This window comes from Physcomitrium patens, chromosome 22, assembly GCF_059467195.1.
Source record: "Physcomitrium patens ecotype Gransden chromosome 22, ASM5946719v1, whole genome shotgun sequence".
Lineage (NCBI taxonomy): Eukaryota > Viridiplantae > Streptophyta > Bryopsida > Funariales > Funariaceae > Physcomitrium > Physcomitrium patens.
Window position 1 is genome coordinate 3,303,565 of NC_143431.1, and position 13,027 is coordinate 3,316,591.

General features: G+C 40.9%; 1 protein-coding gene and 1 long non-coding RNA gene across 2 annotated transcripts; one reads left to right on the forward strand and one right to left on the reverse strand.

Annotated features, from left to right (window-relative positions):
- Positions 1 to 3,219: 3,219 nt before the first annotated feature.
- Positions 3,220 to 5,360, forward strand: LOC149986607 (uncharacterized). Its single transcript, XR_016500021.1, has 2 exons — positions 3,220 to 3,531; positions 3,651 to 5,360. It is a non-coding gene; the product is annotated as an uncharacterized LOC149986607 (long non-coding RNA).
- On the reverse strand, positions 5,056 to 10,597 carry LOC112274802 (uncharacterized). The gene is made up of 6 exons (XM_024504570.3): positions 8,895 to 10,597; positions 7,886 to 8,228; positions 7,617 to 7,673; positions 7,351 to 7,386; positions 5,915 to 7,051; positions 5,056 to 5,726 (listed from the first exon to the last, which is right to left on the reverse strand). Exons 1-6 carry the CDS (start codon positions 9,824 to 9,826, stop codon positions 5,130 to 5,132), a joined length of 3,102 nt encoding a protein of 1,033 aa, XP_024360338.1. The 5' UTR covers positions 9,827 to 10,597; the 3' UTR covers positions 5,056 to 5,129.
- Positions 10,598 to 13,027: the final 2,430 nt, after the last annotated feature.

Genomic DNA, 13,027 nt, shown 5'->3' on the forward strand with positions numbered 1-13,027 from the left:
TGGATTCCATTGCCCTTGCTCGCCGTGGATCGGATTTCTCCCTTGGATTGACGGCACTCTCGAGGTCGACTGCGCTTGGTTTTCATGCATCAGTCGTCGCTGGATGCTCGACCAAGTTGCTGATGCGTCTGAGGAAATGCAGTTTCTGAGGTGCTGTTCTGCATGAAACAACACCGAAACCTTCGCCAACCGCGATGCAATGTCGTCTAGGACTAAGCAACACTTCGATGCAGGAGTGAATTTTCCGATGTGGTTGTGTTGTACGAATTGATGCAGTTCAGGGTGTTGATTAACGGCCTTTATTGGAAGCGTCAAGGGACACTTTTGGGGTCACACAGAAGCCTCTTGTTCACCTGAAACTTAGTTGACATTGAAGTAAGGTTCCATAGCTTCGAGTACATCTCTCGGTTTAACATATAATATCACTCCTAATTCCTGGCCGAAGTACTATTAAGCAGTCTCAGCAGTGAGGGCCGGTTCTTCTCAAGTCGTACACCCATTGCTGTTGAGTAGAAGGATTCAAAATTCAACACAACAAAGCGTGATGTATGACTTACATACCCCTCATTCATTCACTGTCGCACATTGATTACCATGAAGATGATGAGTGAATGATAAACATTGATACCCATTCTATTCAAAACTATAAATGAGATAACACAATTCTAGCTAGCAAGTATAGAGTTTGTATTCTCTCTTCCAAGGAGATATTACAGAAGTTGAATGTGCAGAGCGAACAACAAACCTATTGTAGCAAATATTGTAAAACTCTGCTATCAAAGCAACTCCAATATTAGATTATACACATTATAGTTGCAAATGATTAAGTCTTAAGTATAAGCATTTTTAAGAATAAATAAAAGGTTGTAAAAAAGAAGTGAACTTGCTTGTACAACATGGAGAATCATTTGCCACAATCAAAATTGGGAGACTTGTGAGAACGTTTAGAATCAATGTAAAAGGGCACTTTGAATACACGAAAGACTGGTTACAACCATTTAAAAACGAAAAAATAAAAAATGATTAATAAAGAAAATTTAGTGATCAATGAAAAATAAATTTAAGAATATAATGTAAGTATCAAGAATCAATCAATTCAGATTGCATATTGCTCTGGGTTGAGGACTTAAAAGGCATTTGGAGAACACTTGAGAAGAGTTTAGTGACATCAACTTACTTTTTTGAATCCGTATCTTCATTATCTGCATACAGTGATTGAAAAATGAGAAAGAATTATAAACAATCAAACATGTCATTGCATAGCTATGCCCTGTATTTGAGGTGAACTGGGTAGATGCAACTTGTAGCCTAACAGGGCACAAAGAATAAACATACACAGCCATTTTCACTACATGAGTACTTTAAAAGGTTGAATGATAGCCAAAATAAACATGAGAGTCAGAACTTTTCGTATTATTTCAGAGATCTTGTAATTTTATGCAAAAGGCCAAACGAAGTCTGCCTGTGTTGGTCTCAGATCACGAAGCAATTAACGTAGTTAACACAGCCTTTGAGCGGTGGTTGGAAGCATTGGAAAAGGCTAACTATTCTTACAATTCTCTTCCTCTTAACAGCCACACCCTTAAGTGAACCGCCATTGAGAATCAATACGATTCACCAGTAGCAGAAACAAGTTTGAAGCATATATGAAAGATAGAATATTCTGAGTATTATTATCCACATACCTTCGCAACACTCTGAATGCAGAATGATGAAGAAGATGCGCAAATAACGATTGCATCCACTCCACCTCACCTCCACATCCAGGTTAACTAATCTTAACTGATCAAAGCAAATTACGATGGCATAGATGAGGATTAATTGGAAACATTCACATAACACCATAATACAGTACTCGTTCCGTTGTCAACAACTTGTAATATTGAAGCATAACTCTCACAATACGACGATGAAATCCAACATCAACCTAGATTAATATACAAGACAAGCAAGTACGCTGAGAACAAGCACACGGTGTAACTCAAATGGTGTAAATTTTGTCAAACCAAATAGCATACTAACAAAGGAAAAATTGTCTCTGCGTTCTATAGGAAGCTGATCTACAAAAACTAGCATGTTACACGAGCGCAAGGGGTACGAACTGCAGCTTTGGTGCTTTGTTCTGCACCAATTGGTGTCGAATCCCCCTTGAACGTCCATATTTGGACAAATTAATTCTTTAGATACAATAAGCCTAAAGTAGGCTGTAAAGGACGATGATGTTGCAAGATGTGCTAAGCACAATCGTTCCTTCAGAATTCGGAACTCTAAGAGAAGTCAAGAAAGATGCGAGATCATCCTTTAAGACCTGTTCTCGGGTATACTGGAGGCGCGGATTTGTACAGGGATCGGTCTTCCAGTGCCTGAGCCACCGCAGCTACTACAAGTCATCTTCCCGGAGCCGCTACATGTACTGCATCCGACGTCGTTGTCCGACCACCTTGTGCACATACACGGCACTTTTCGAGTTCCATTACAAGTTGCGCACTGCCTACCGCCGGCCATAGGTTTCTGCTCGTCAGCATCCAAGATTGATTTGATCATCCACGCGCCGGCCAAAATCGACGCACCTTGGACCACCTGCACCACCGCTCCGGGAGACATCCTGCTGTCCTTGTCGTTCCAACAACAAATTTGATGTCGCTTCTCCTCGTTGGTGATACTTGTCTGTCTTCCAAATTTCGCAGCAAAACTACTTTACACAATATTCTTCCGAAACAAATATCCTGCACAGTAGGTGCGTACTCCGTAAACTGGTGCACTCAAATTGCGAACAACAGAACTATAGATGAATTGCTGTTCGAAAAAGAGAAGAAATCGTAAGATCAACACTCACTACAACAACACGTCTCCCCTGTTTTCTCCAACGACTTAAGCCACTATTACTCTGCCCTCCATCTACGCTTCCAAATCACCAATCTCTCAGAGAGGATCTGAAGGATTCTCCAAAACGGCGTTTCGTGAATCAATGACTACCGCAATCGTAGGCACACACACAAAAACCTCTGTACAGCAATCTAAGCAACCAAGATATACTTAAAATAGCTCATATTCTACACAAAATTCGCCGCGGAAGGTCCAAGCTCCCTCTTGCCACAGTATCTTTATACACGCAAAGTTGAATTTAGAATGCAAACGATAGAATCGGAATGATAGTCGCTATTCGCAGACACCAGGGGTTAATATCTGGGCAGCCCCTGACACTTTCCAAGTTCTGAAAGCTAACCCTGACCAATGGCTTCCGCCGTCGATCTTTGGTGATTTTGCCCGTCGGATCGCACCCTCCAGAAGCCGATAGATATGTCTCCTCGACAGGATCTCAACGGTGGTAGTGGAAATTTGTTGAAAGCCGTCAGATGCTGGAGGTAGCTGCCTCCGAAATGGAACGAGGAAGAAACTGCCCCAGATTGAACGATACCCCTGGATTTTCATCCCAAGCGCCAACACGTCAAGCGATTGTGAAACGTGGTGGTGAATGCAGCGGCCCTCGTGAGCCGTGGACCACAGCGCCAACGCCTGGAAATTTCACCTGTGAGTAATGCTTACTGGAAAAGAAATTAGGTCTTAGAGTGAAGCCGAGGTATGTTTCTAATTGAGATAATTTGAACTAGGAGCGGTCGATTTAGGTTTTTCTCTTTTTGAGTTGGCAGATCGACAGGAACACGGGCATGCATTGAGTTTGTGGAAAAGATTCAGCGACCAATCTGTGCGGAGGGCGAGTGGAAAGTAGCCAGAGCAGCAGGGGTACTCCAAAAGGCGAAGCTAACCTGGCGCTTGATGAAAAAGGGTAGGGAGATTTGTGAACGCAGAAGAGGAGGCGAGCGGGCTTAGGCGGTCCAGCAACAGGGGCGCCGCGTGCACGCCGCAGCAGAGAGAACTCAAACAGAGTGGCGAGCTCCCGCGTTCTGATGGTGGCACGAGGCGGCTTCTGCTTGTCACACTCGTCGATTCCATCAAAACAAACATCGGAAATCTGAAGAATAATAATGAGAACATGAATTCAGGATACAGTGAAACTAATATTGATCTATGATTCGTGCACCTTTCTAGTGTTGAGCTATTCCATCTAGGCACCCTCGTTACTAACTATGCAGAAAATTCTCATTAACTCCGCCGTCTTCGATTCCGGTTGTACTTAATACATACCTTGAAAGTTCCGTATAGTTCCTGTAACAACAAAAGGATTAAGTAGATGAACCATAGTCAAGCATCTTGTTAGCGTTGGAGGAGACATTCACGGTAAAGAAAAGCGGTAAATAGATTTTGTGGTTGACTACAAAGAAAGATCAAAAGGGTTGCAGCACAAAGAAAAAAGAAAAGGGTATTGAAAACGCGGTTGCCACCAGCTCAAAGGCAAACAGGTACGGCTTCACTGAGAACCCTGGAATCACTTCCAAAAAAGTGTGTAGCTGATAGCCAAAAGTGGAAAAAGCACCCAAATATAGAGCTGATTTGGCCCTCAGTGAGAGCTTGAAGCAACATAAAAAAACATTGTTTACACAAGGTTATGAAAAACTGAAGTTTGTGTACAGGACAAATTTTAGTTACGAGAATAACGAGAGATTTACATATGATTGGTGGCAAATAAAGCATAAATTGTATCAAGTGTCAAATCTACTAGTTCTGCCTAAACGGATAATGGAACCTGCCCAAGTTGTATATTACCCTAAATGATAGAGTCCAAACACTACTTTCGTAGGTTACAGAAAGCGTGCATACGAATTCGCTCAAGAACCTCAAATCTTTGAAATTAGAATTTAGTAACCCAAATATTACAAAACCAGAAAATGGGTCATGTTTTGTATGCTGGCCCTGAAAACGCTCGTCAAAAGGCTCAGGACAGATCATGTCATGACCCAACTCCAAGGGAAAGCCTCATCATGTGATCCAACTGCTGAGAGGCTACTCGGAATCCTTACATTGACCCATCCCCCTTGGACAGGATATCAGAGGAATTGATTTACATCAATCTAGTTGCTATACTAGAGAAAGACAAGACATAGAAGGTTAACTGAACGAATGAGCTGTACAATCATAAGTGAAAACACAGGAGAGTGAAAAAAAATTATAAGTAATTCTTTTTTGAACTTAGATGTTCCTACCCAACCAACATGAAATCGTGTCTAAAACTACAAGAAAAGAAAGTGACAACATTTCCTGATCTGCGATTCCACAGGCGAATACACAAGGTTCCAGAGATTAGAACCAAGTACAAGCACAATATCTCGAACGCGTGCAAAAGGGAAAAGCCCTGCCAGAGTCGGTAAGACCAACACTATTACCACATGGAAACATAAGCGGCGCAGCCATGGCTTCACGTAATAAGGCTGTTGGTGACTTCGGCTAGTGGCACTGAGAGGGGCTCCATTCAAAAATCGATACAAGGTTGACGTGAAGCACGCTGCAGATGTGTGCACAAGGCAGAATGTTTCCCACACGAGTAGCCAATGATAACCTGAACCACCCAAGCTATCCACAGCAAATTTTCCTGCCACCCCACAAATGCCGCCTAAAACGACAATGAGAATGGTTGCGGGCATTGCCTGGCTGCTGCTGCTTACACTCTTGCGGAGTAACGAGACTGCAACGACAGAGATGACTCCCAACCCCAAGAACATCCGGGCTGCCACTGTGACCTCACACACGAGCATGAGAAGTTGCGAAGTCATGAGGTTGAGTAAGTTGACAATCATGCTCAATCCAGGAACATACGAGTTGCTGGGCTCCTGCAAAGATATCACAACTTGATCATATGTAAAAAAAATTTTCTTTGAAACATGATTTTTTCCTTCTGGTGATGCAACAATCCATTAAGAGTGCTCGAAGAGCTCCATTAGCAATCTCAAAGTTGACTTATCATCCAACAGATATGAGCAAACGGGGCAATATTGCAACAGGGTTCCTGGATACTTACATAAACAATGGGTTGACAGACCGACACCACATTAATAAGATGATCATAGGAATATCTCCACGCGCCAAAGAAGAGAGCACAGAGCATTACACACAACCCTGCCACCATTTCATCGGCACATCTCCTTGAAAAGTCCGCGTAAGCAGTTGACAACTTCCGATACTGAAACTCTGTTTCTTTGAGGTCAATCTTGTTACGGCTTAGACCCACATCCTCTCTCATGAGACTATTGGTCTCAGATGCAAGGTGCAAATTGGCCTCCTTCAAGTGGAGATCCCGAAACTTGTAAGTAAGCTCCATCTTTCTCAGATGCATCTCCTGTCGCCTCAGCAGCACCTTCTCCTGCTGATATTGAGTTGCGCCTAAGTGCGAAAGGCCCGTCTCAGACGCACCAGCAAGCTGTCCAGGTAGCGGATCTCCAAACGGCTGCATTGCAAGTCGTTGATCAATACATGCACTTCCTTCGTGGTCTCTGCTGTTTTGCTGACTCGCTGATTGAGAAGCTACATCCTCTATACCCCATATATTTGCGAGTTGCTCTAATCCACCCCTCCCCCATTTACTCCTAGCACCATTTTCATGCACCTCAGATCCCCCATAATTTTGTTTGCGTTCTACTGTGTCGTGTTCTGATAACCCTGCAGATGTATATCTCAGACTAGAACTCACATCGCCGAATTCCCCAGATATGTCCTGATTAAGAGGGCTGGAATATTCACATAAAAAGGGCCTATTCTTGGAAGGATATCCTGGTGAGACTCTGCCAGTATGCATGATCTTGGCCACCTTTTCAGGTTTTTTGGATGAGACACTCAACTTACTGAACTGCTCTGTAAGTTGTGTTGCAGAGTCAGCACTTCCACGTCCAAAAGAATCAGACCCAAATATTGGATCCATATATGCCTCTCTGGAAAAACTTGTTAAGCTGCTACTGTCATCCTCCTCATCATCTGTTCGTCGAAATAAACCCCTGGAGGGTGCGTCAGTAAGCCATAGAGGAAGACTCCAACTCTGATTTAGTGAAGGACGTGCATGACTTCTGCTGGAAGCGTTACGAACAGTTCGAAGAAGTCGATAGGTACTGTTAAAAGACTGCTTGAATTGCTCCACGAATCCTGGGCATCCACTGCCCATTACCTGTATGTGAATGACCCAGAAATTGGTAAGTACAGCACAGCAACTACGTGCCACGCGTGGTGAAAAGCTTTCATCACATTGCATTTCCGTAAACATAAACCAGTACTAATCGCCAGCTTTAACATTTTACACAATTTCTCTACCTGGATAAATAACAACGTATTCAATAAACTTCATGTTTAAGACATTCGGCGTGCTTGTCCGTGGTATTGTGTGCTCTACAAGCAAGAAATATTAAGTTTATGGAATATGAGAAAAGATAAAATGAACCTGTAGAAATCTGAGCATGGATGCTTTACCGGCAAAAGTGATTCGGTCATTGCCGCCTCAAGTAGCTGGACAAGAAGACGAATCAAAGTGAGAATTAAACTCACATGGCCATTTTACCACCTGGACGACTAAAGATGCCCGCTGATGCGATTTAGTGCATAAAAAGTACAAACATGGTGACCCTACTTTGCCTAGGAGAAATTGTCAGATTTCCTAACACTTTGTCAGCCGCCAGGTAGTAAGAAAACATAAGTAATTTTGCAAGATGTTATTTAGACTTTGAATTATTGCGTACCCTAGATAATTTATCTGCTGTTCGCGGCGTCCTATTGACAGGATCCTGCTCCAGCACCTGCTAATTCGCATGTACATTGTTTGTCATTTGAGACATGGATTCCAAAGGATTTCAACAAAATAGACAATGTAATGTTGCTGAATGATCCCGATTGTGTTGAATACATCAAGCTACAAAACGATTTGATAATCAGCTGTAGTAAAAATGAAAACCTAGGTAAAACAGAGAGATAATCGAGGTTTGAATTTCTCGAAGATAGAAAATTTCACCTCGGCCATAACAGTAGCTATCGCCATTCCAAGAGGTGCTGACAGGCTTCCAGCTTTCACGTTGGGATAAGCCATGTCGGTATTTGACGATGCGCGGCCAGTCATTGAAAAACCTGAAGCAGATGGACACGGGTACTCCTCAATCCGCTCACTTAAAAGAGACTGCTGCGCTTTTTCGTAATCTGATTCCCTTCGTTTCTTTCTCCAAATCAGCGCTACAGCAACACCAAGACATGCAGCCAGCTTCAACGCGTCCATTACGTTTTGCAATCTCTTAGTCCGTCCCGTAAAAGTCGCAGTTTCAGTAGGTACTTCGATGTGGTCAACATCCTCTTTTGGTACACTGCAAACTTGCCAACCCAAACTTCAGAATCGCAGTGTGCAATATAAGGCAACATAGATAGGACATATACAGTGAAATGAATAAATTCAAATCAACTCACACTATTGAGTCATATTTACGAGATTGTTACCCTTCACAGATAAAAACCATTCACCTCTACTGCGTACATCATGGCTTCTACAACAAGAAATCCAGCAATAGTAGCTCAATATATGATAATCAAACTGAATTTAACATCGAAGGAACAGCACCAAGATCTACAACTGATGGGTTTAAAAGTTCTTTTAGATTCTTGATAAGTTGGAAATTTTCATGTACTTCATGATCTGAAGAAGCCCATGTTGATTAAGTCCATAATCCCAACAAGCTGGAGAGAGTCAGAGAACACCGGAGCAATCTAACCCTCCAGGCAAGTCCTATTACAACCCAATAGGACCTCAAACTTTTACAAACTGCCAACTCCTAAAATATTATAAAAAAAGACCTTCGAAAAACTAGTGGTCTGTAATCAGCGCACAAATAAATTTAAGAAACTCATAAATTTAGTCTAATTAGGTCAGTCCAGTGTAAAATCATTGCATAGTATGCAACAGCCCGCGTTCTCAAAGTAACCATAAATGAGAATAAAAGTGAGATAAATTAAACTAACAAAATTCCAATGCTCACTTGCACTGCAGGTTTTCTGAATCATCTGAGACACCATTAGTGTCAGCCTCCCCTTTCGAGCCTGAACTCCTAGCATCTGCTGCACCTCCATCGGCACTAGTACCCGCTCCAACACAGTTTCCATGCAAGGCTTGAGATTTCTCCGTCTCCTCTGACATTTCGCTATGAGATGGCGGAGGTCGAAGATGGTCAACCTCATCAGTCTTCACACCATAATGCGAACTTAAATCAGAAGCTGCAGTGGCACTAGATTCATGAACCTCTGACACAGGGGCACCACCAAAAATTCGTTTCTCATCTGAAAAAGGGTCATCAACAGACGTTGCAGTAAAGATATCCCCAACAGTCTCTGAAGTTTCCACACTTCCTGAATTCTTCTCAAAGCTCCCCGCATGACTGCCTTTCATAGAGGCTCCCCCCAACGGATCAAAAGTCCCTATATTTAAATCCTCAGAGAACTGAAGCGAACCTTCCACCTTCACATGACTGCTCGATTTATCCGTGCTGGTTCCCGAGTGCTGCGATTCTAAGGGTTCGTGGGTTGGAGACTCAGTTGCGGAGACTTCTTCAAAGGATTCCAAACAATCCAACCACCTCTCAATAGCATTACCCGTTTCACTGTTTCGGATGCACTTCGTAAGCTCATCGAATTCCAGCACTTGCTCGTTCCATGTTGACATCACCGGATCAGGTAAACTCTCGGAGTCCATCTGCCCTGAATGTAGAATCTCGACTCCTGGGTCCATTTGAGGACCTCCTGTACCCAATTCAAGGTAATCATGTGGATGTCGCAATTCAATTTCGAGATCATCATCAGGAATTAAAGATGGTATGGACAGGGGAGGCGTCAGATTCGAGACTGCTAGCAACGAGTTAAAATCTGCGAGTGCAAGGAAAGCGACGAGCAGAGGTATGACAAGGTGATGCTGCATCTTTCTTCCTCAAACCCCCAAAGATGACGTCGCCCACAACAATACTGAAGTGTACACCAGACCAACACCTGTCCCTGAAATTGACGATGAAAAAATGTTTTCCCTGATCCTACATGACCAATGAAGCCGCAGCTACAGAACGCCACGGCACACCGCGGATGCAACCATCGCAAACAGATGGCGCCACAATCTTCTCGAAACCCTGACTTTCGAGCTCCTACGCCGTGTACCCACATACCTTAACTGAAAAACACGAATACAACACTACCCACTGTTTACATTTTTCAACGCAATCCTGAGGCAATCTCAATTGTCACACTCACAAACACACACACACACACACACACACACACACACTCTCCCTCTCTATTACTCCCACTCTCTCTCCCATTCAAACCTCGACTCTCATCGGTCATATGCTATCCAAATAAATTACTTCGCCGTCTTCAGCACCACTCTCAAAACGCCTAAACCCTTCCACAGACGGAAACAAGCAGCGGCGATCGCAATCTCAGCTCAAATAATCACAGGGACTTCACGATTGGAATCAGAAAACGAACTTGCAAGGCCTAGCTAATCCGTTACAGAACTATTTCTATCTGTACAAGAAGCAGTAGAAAGCGGCGGCAGCGAGGTGTGGCCTCATCACAACAATGCAGGTGGGTTTGGTGCGAAACGAGCTATGGCGGATTCAAAGATTTGAAAATCAGTGGAGGGATTGGGACGGAGAGCGTGGCGGGGCGGCAATCGGAGGAGGAGAAGGAGCCTGTGCTCTCAAAGGGCGGAGACAGGCCCCCCCGCTTACCGGGCCAATCGCCCACGGAAATGATGACCACACCACTGTGGATGAATGATCTTTTTACTCTAATGAGTATCTTCATCCTGTCGCTTTATCATCTCCTCAGGTAATAGTTGTGAAGTGCTTGGCAAGGTGAAGAAATAATTTATAATCGATATCTTTGTATGTGACATTAGAATTGAATATATGTATATATATATATATATATATATATATAAGACCGCATAGGTATAAGATAAAGAAACAAAAATGCAATTTGTTTGGCTATTGAGAAAGAACTCTGAGAACTTTGGGAATGCAAAGCAGTTGAGGTTGTTGGTATTGTTGGGATTTTGAAAATTGCATCTTTGCAAAACCCTCCTCCTTAGATCCTACACCCTTGAGGAATTAGAACTTGAAATTTTAATCTATTTTTGGAGAAATTCCTAAAGCTTTTTGTATTTATTTTTTAAGTTTTATTTTTAATTTTCCTACTTCAGTTGTGTGCAAAAACCCTAAAAAGATATCTAGGTGTGGCAGTTGCACGGGTTTGTAACCAAGGTGACACCATGATCAAAGTACACATGTGTGCGGGTCTTTCTAAGAAGATAGACCACAAGGTGACGATTAATGAGGTGACTTGATCCAATTCAAGAGCTCTACATTATACCTTCATGGTTGCTATTGATTCATTCTAAACTCGATGCTTATATTGCCACATGCAAAGTTCTCATTCCTTTTGATAGGCTAAGTATTTATGAACATTGTGAATATTGTCTAAATGTGTCAAGATTCAATATTTTTCTTTTTCTTTTTCTTTTTCCCTCAAGTATCAATTCTTAAGGTACAAATTTTGAATTGCATTTGGATTGTTCTTTGTTTTGGGCTGTAATCATTCAAATATAAGATCAATACAATTTGCGAATAATTGACAATTTTTTATATGACTCTTTTTTGTGTCTTAAATTTTTACAGAGAAGAAGAAGATGAAGAAGAGTACCAAGAGTGCATCAAGTTGCAGTTAGCTGCTCAACAAGAAGACAATCCGGAAAGGATCAAAGAAGAAAGTAAACATCAAAGGCAAGTAATTTAAAAAAATATATAAACAGCAGCATCAAGAGCAAGAGCAACAAGAGACAAAAGTGGACATTTTTGAAGACTCAATAATCAAGTGAATTATTAAAGGGAATCAAAATCATTTTTGTATTTAATTAGGTTTGATATTAATTTGGTTATGCATTGAATTTTTTTAGGATCCATTTTTTTCTTCTTATAAGTGTCTTTGATCAATGTATTTCAAGTTTCATTTTCACTATTTTCAATGTTGAAATAGTTTTAATTTAATTTTTTTTTTAAAAAAAGAAAAAAAAAATTGATCTAAGCTGCAATTGATAACATTGTACCTTTGAAGATAGAGCAAAATCCACTTCTAGCTCTTTATGAAAACAAAGAAATGTATGCTATGGAAGAAATTCTTAATAGAATAGGAATTAATTTGGAGAAGAAAAATGTCATCAATAGAAATACTTAGAATAAGAATGCACCAAAAGTAAGTAGCTTGGGACTCTTTTTAGAAGCTAGAATTTTATGATTTAGTCAATGGATTCTCCATCTCCTACCTTGAATTTGAACTAAGACCATGAAAGGTGAGATTGCAATATACATAATTATTGATATTCCTTTTATTTTGTGCACATGCTCAATTTGGGCTATTTCAGTAGAATTTGATGTGCTAAATTTTGTATGATTGGTGATACTAGAATTTGACAGTTTCTCCAACTCAAGATCTCTTACAAGAAGATGGTGGCACACATCCTTAGAAAACTCCTCTATTAGAGGGTTTCACGATTGCAGCACTAAGCCTATCCAACATTCAAATATTAGCAATATATGAGTCAATGATGTTCAATTCTATTGACAATATAAAAGAAGCTATACAAAAGTTGTTCAAAACTTGTAAGAATAAAGGATTCATAATTAACAATGAAAGATAAGTGAAGGGCATGGTGACATTACGAGACATCTTGATGCAATTTTCTCCTCCTATTGTACAGCCAACTAATATGAACATTGGTGGATTCTTTGACATTGTCCTAAGGCAAATTGATGCTTTTTTGGACCATAGCTTTGTCATCATGCTCAATTAGAACTAATTCTATAATCATATACACAAATTCATTATAGCGCTACCAATATGTGTAGGGATAATATATGACAATTGTCAAAAAAATTGATATATCAAAGAAAGGTTGTTACATATATATATATATATATATATAAATATAAATACAACTAATTTTTTTAAAATAATTTTTTAATTAAAATAAGTATATTAAAAAATAATATATATATATATATTAAAAATAAATTATTAATATTAATTTTTATAATCAAAATATTTACAATATAGTATTGAATATTAG

Excerpts from the sequence above, each read along its gene's own strand:
- LOC112274802 (XM_024504570.3), bottom strand. The coding sequence starts at position 9,826 with ATGCAGCATCACCTTGTCATACCTCTGCTCGTCGCTTTCCTTGCACTC. Across the intron at positions 7,387-7,616 it reads CAGCAGATAAATTATCTAGG|CTACTTGAGGCGGCAATGAC; the intron begins GTACGCAATAAT and ends CTTCTTGTCCAG. Across the intron at positions 5,727-5,914 it reads TCTGTCAACCCATTGTTTAT|GAGCCCAGCAACTCGTATGT; the intron begins GTAAGTATCCAG and ends ATATCTTTGCAG.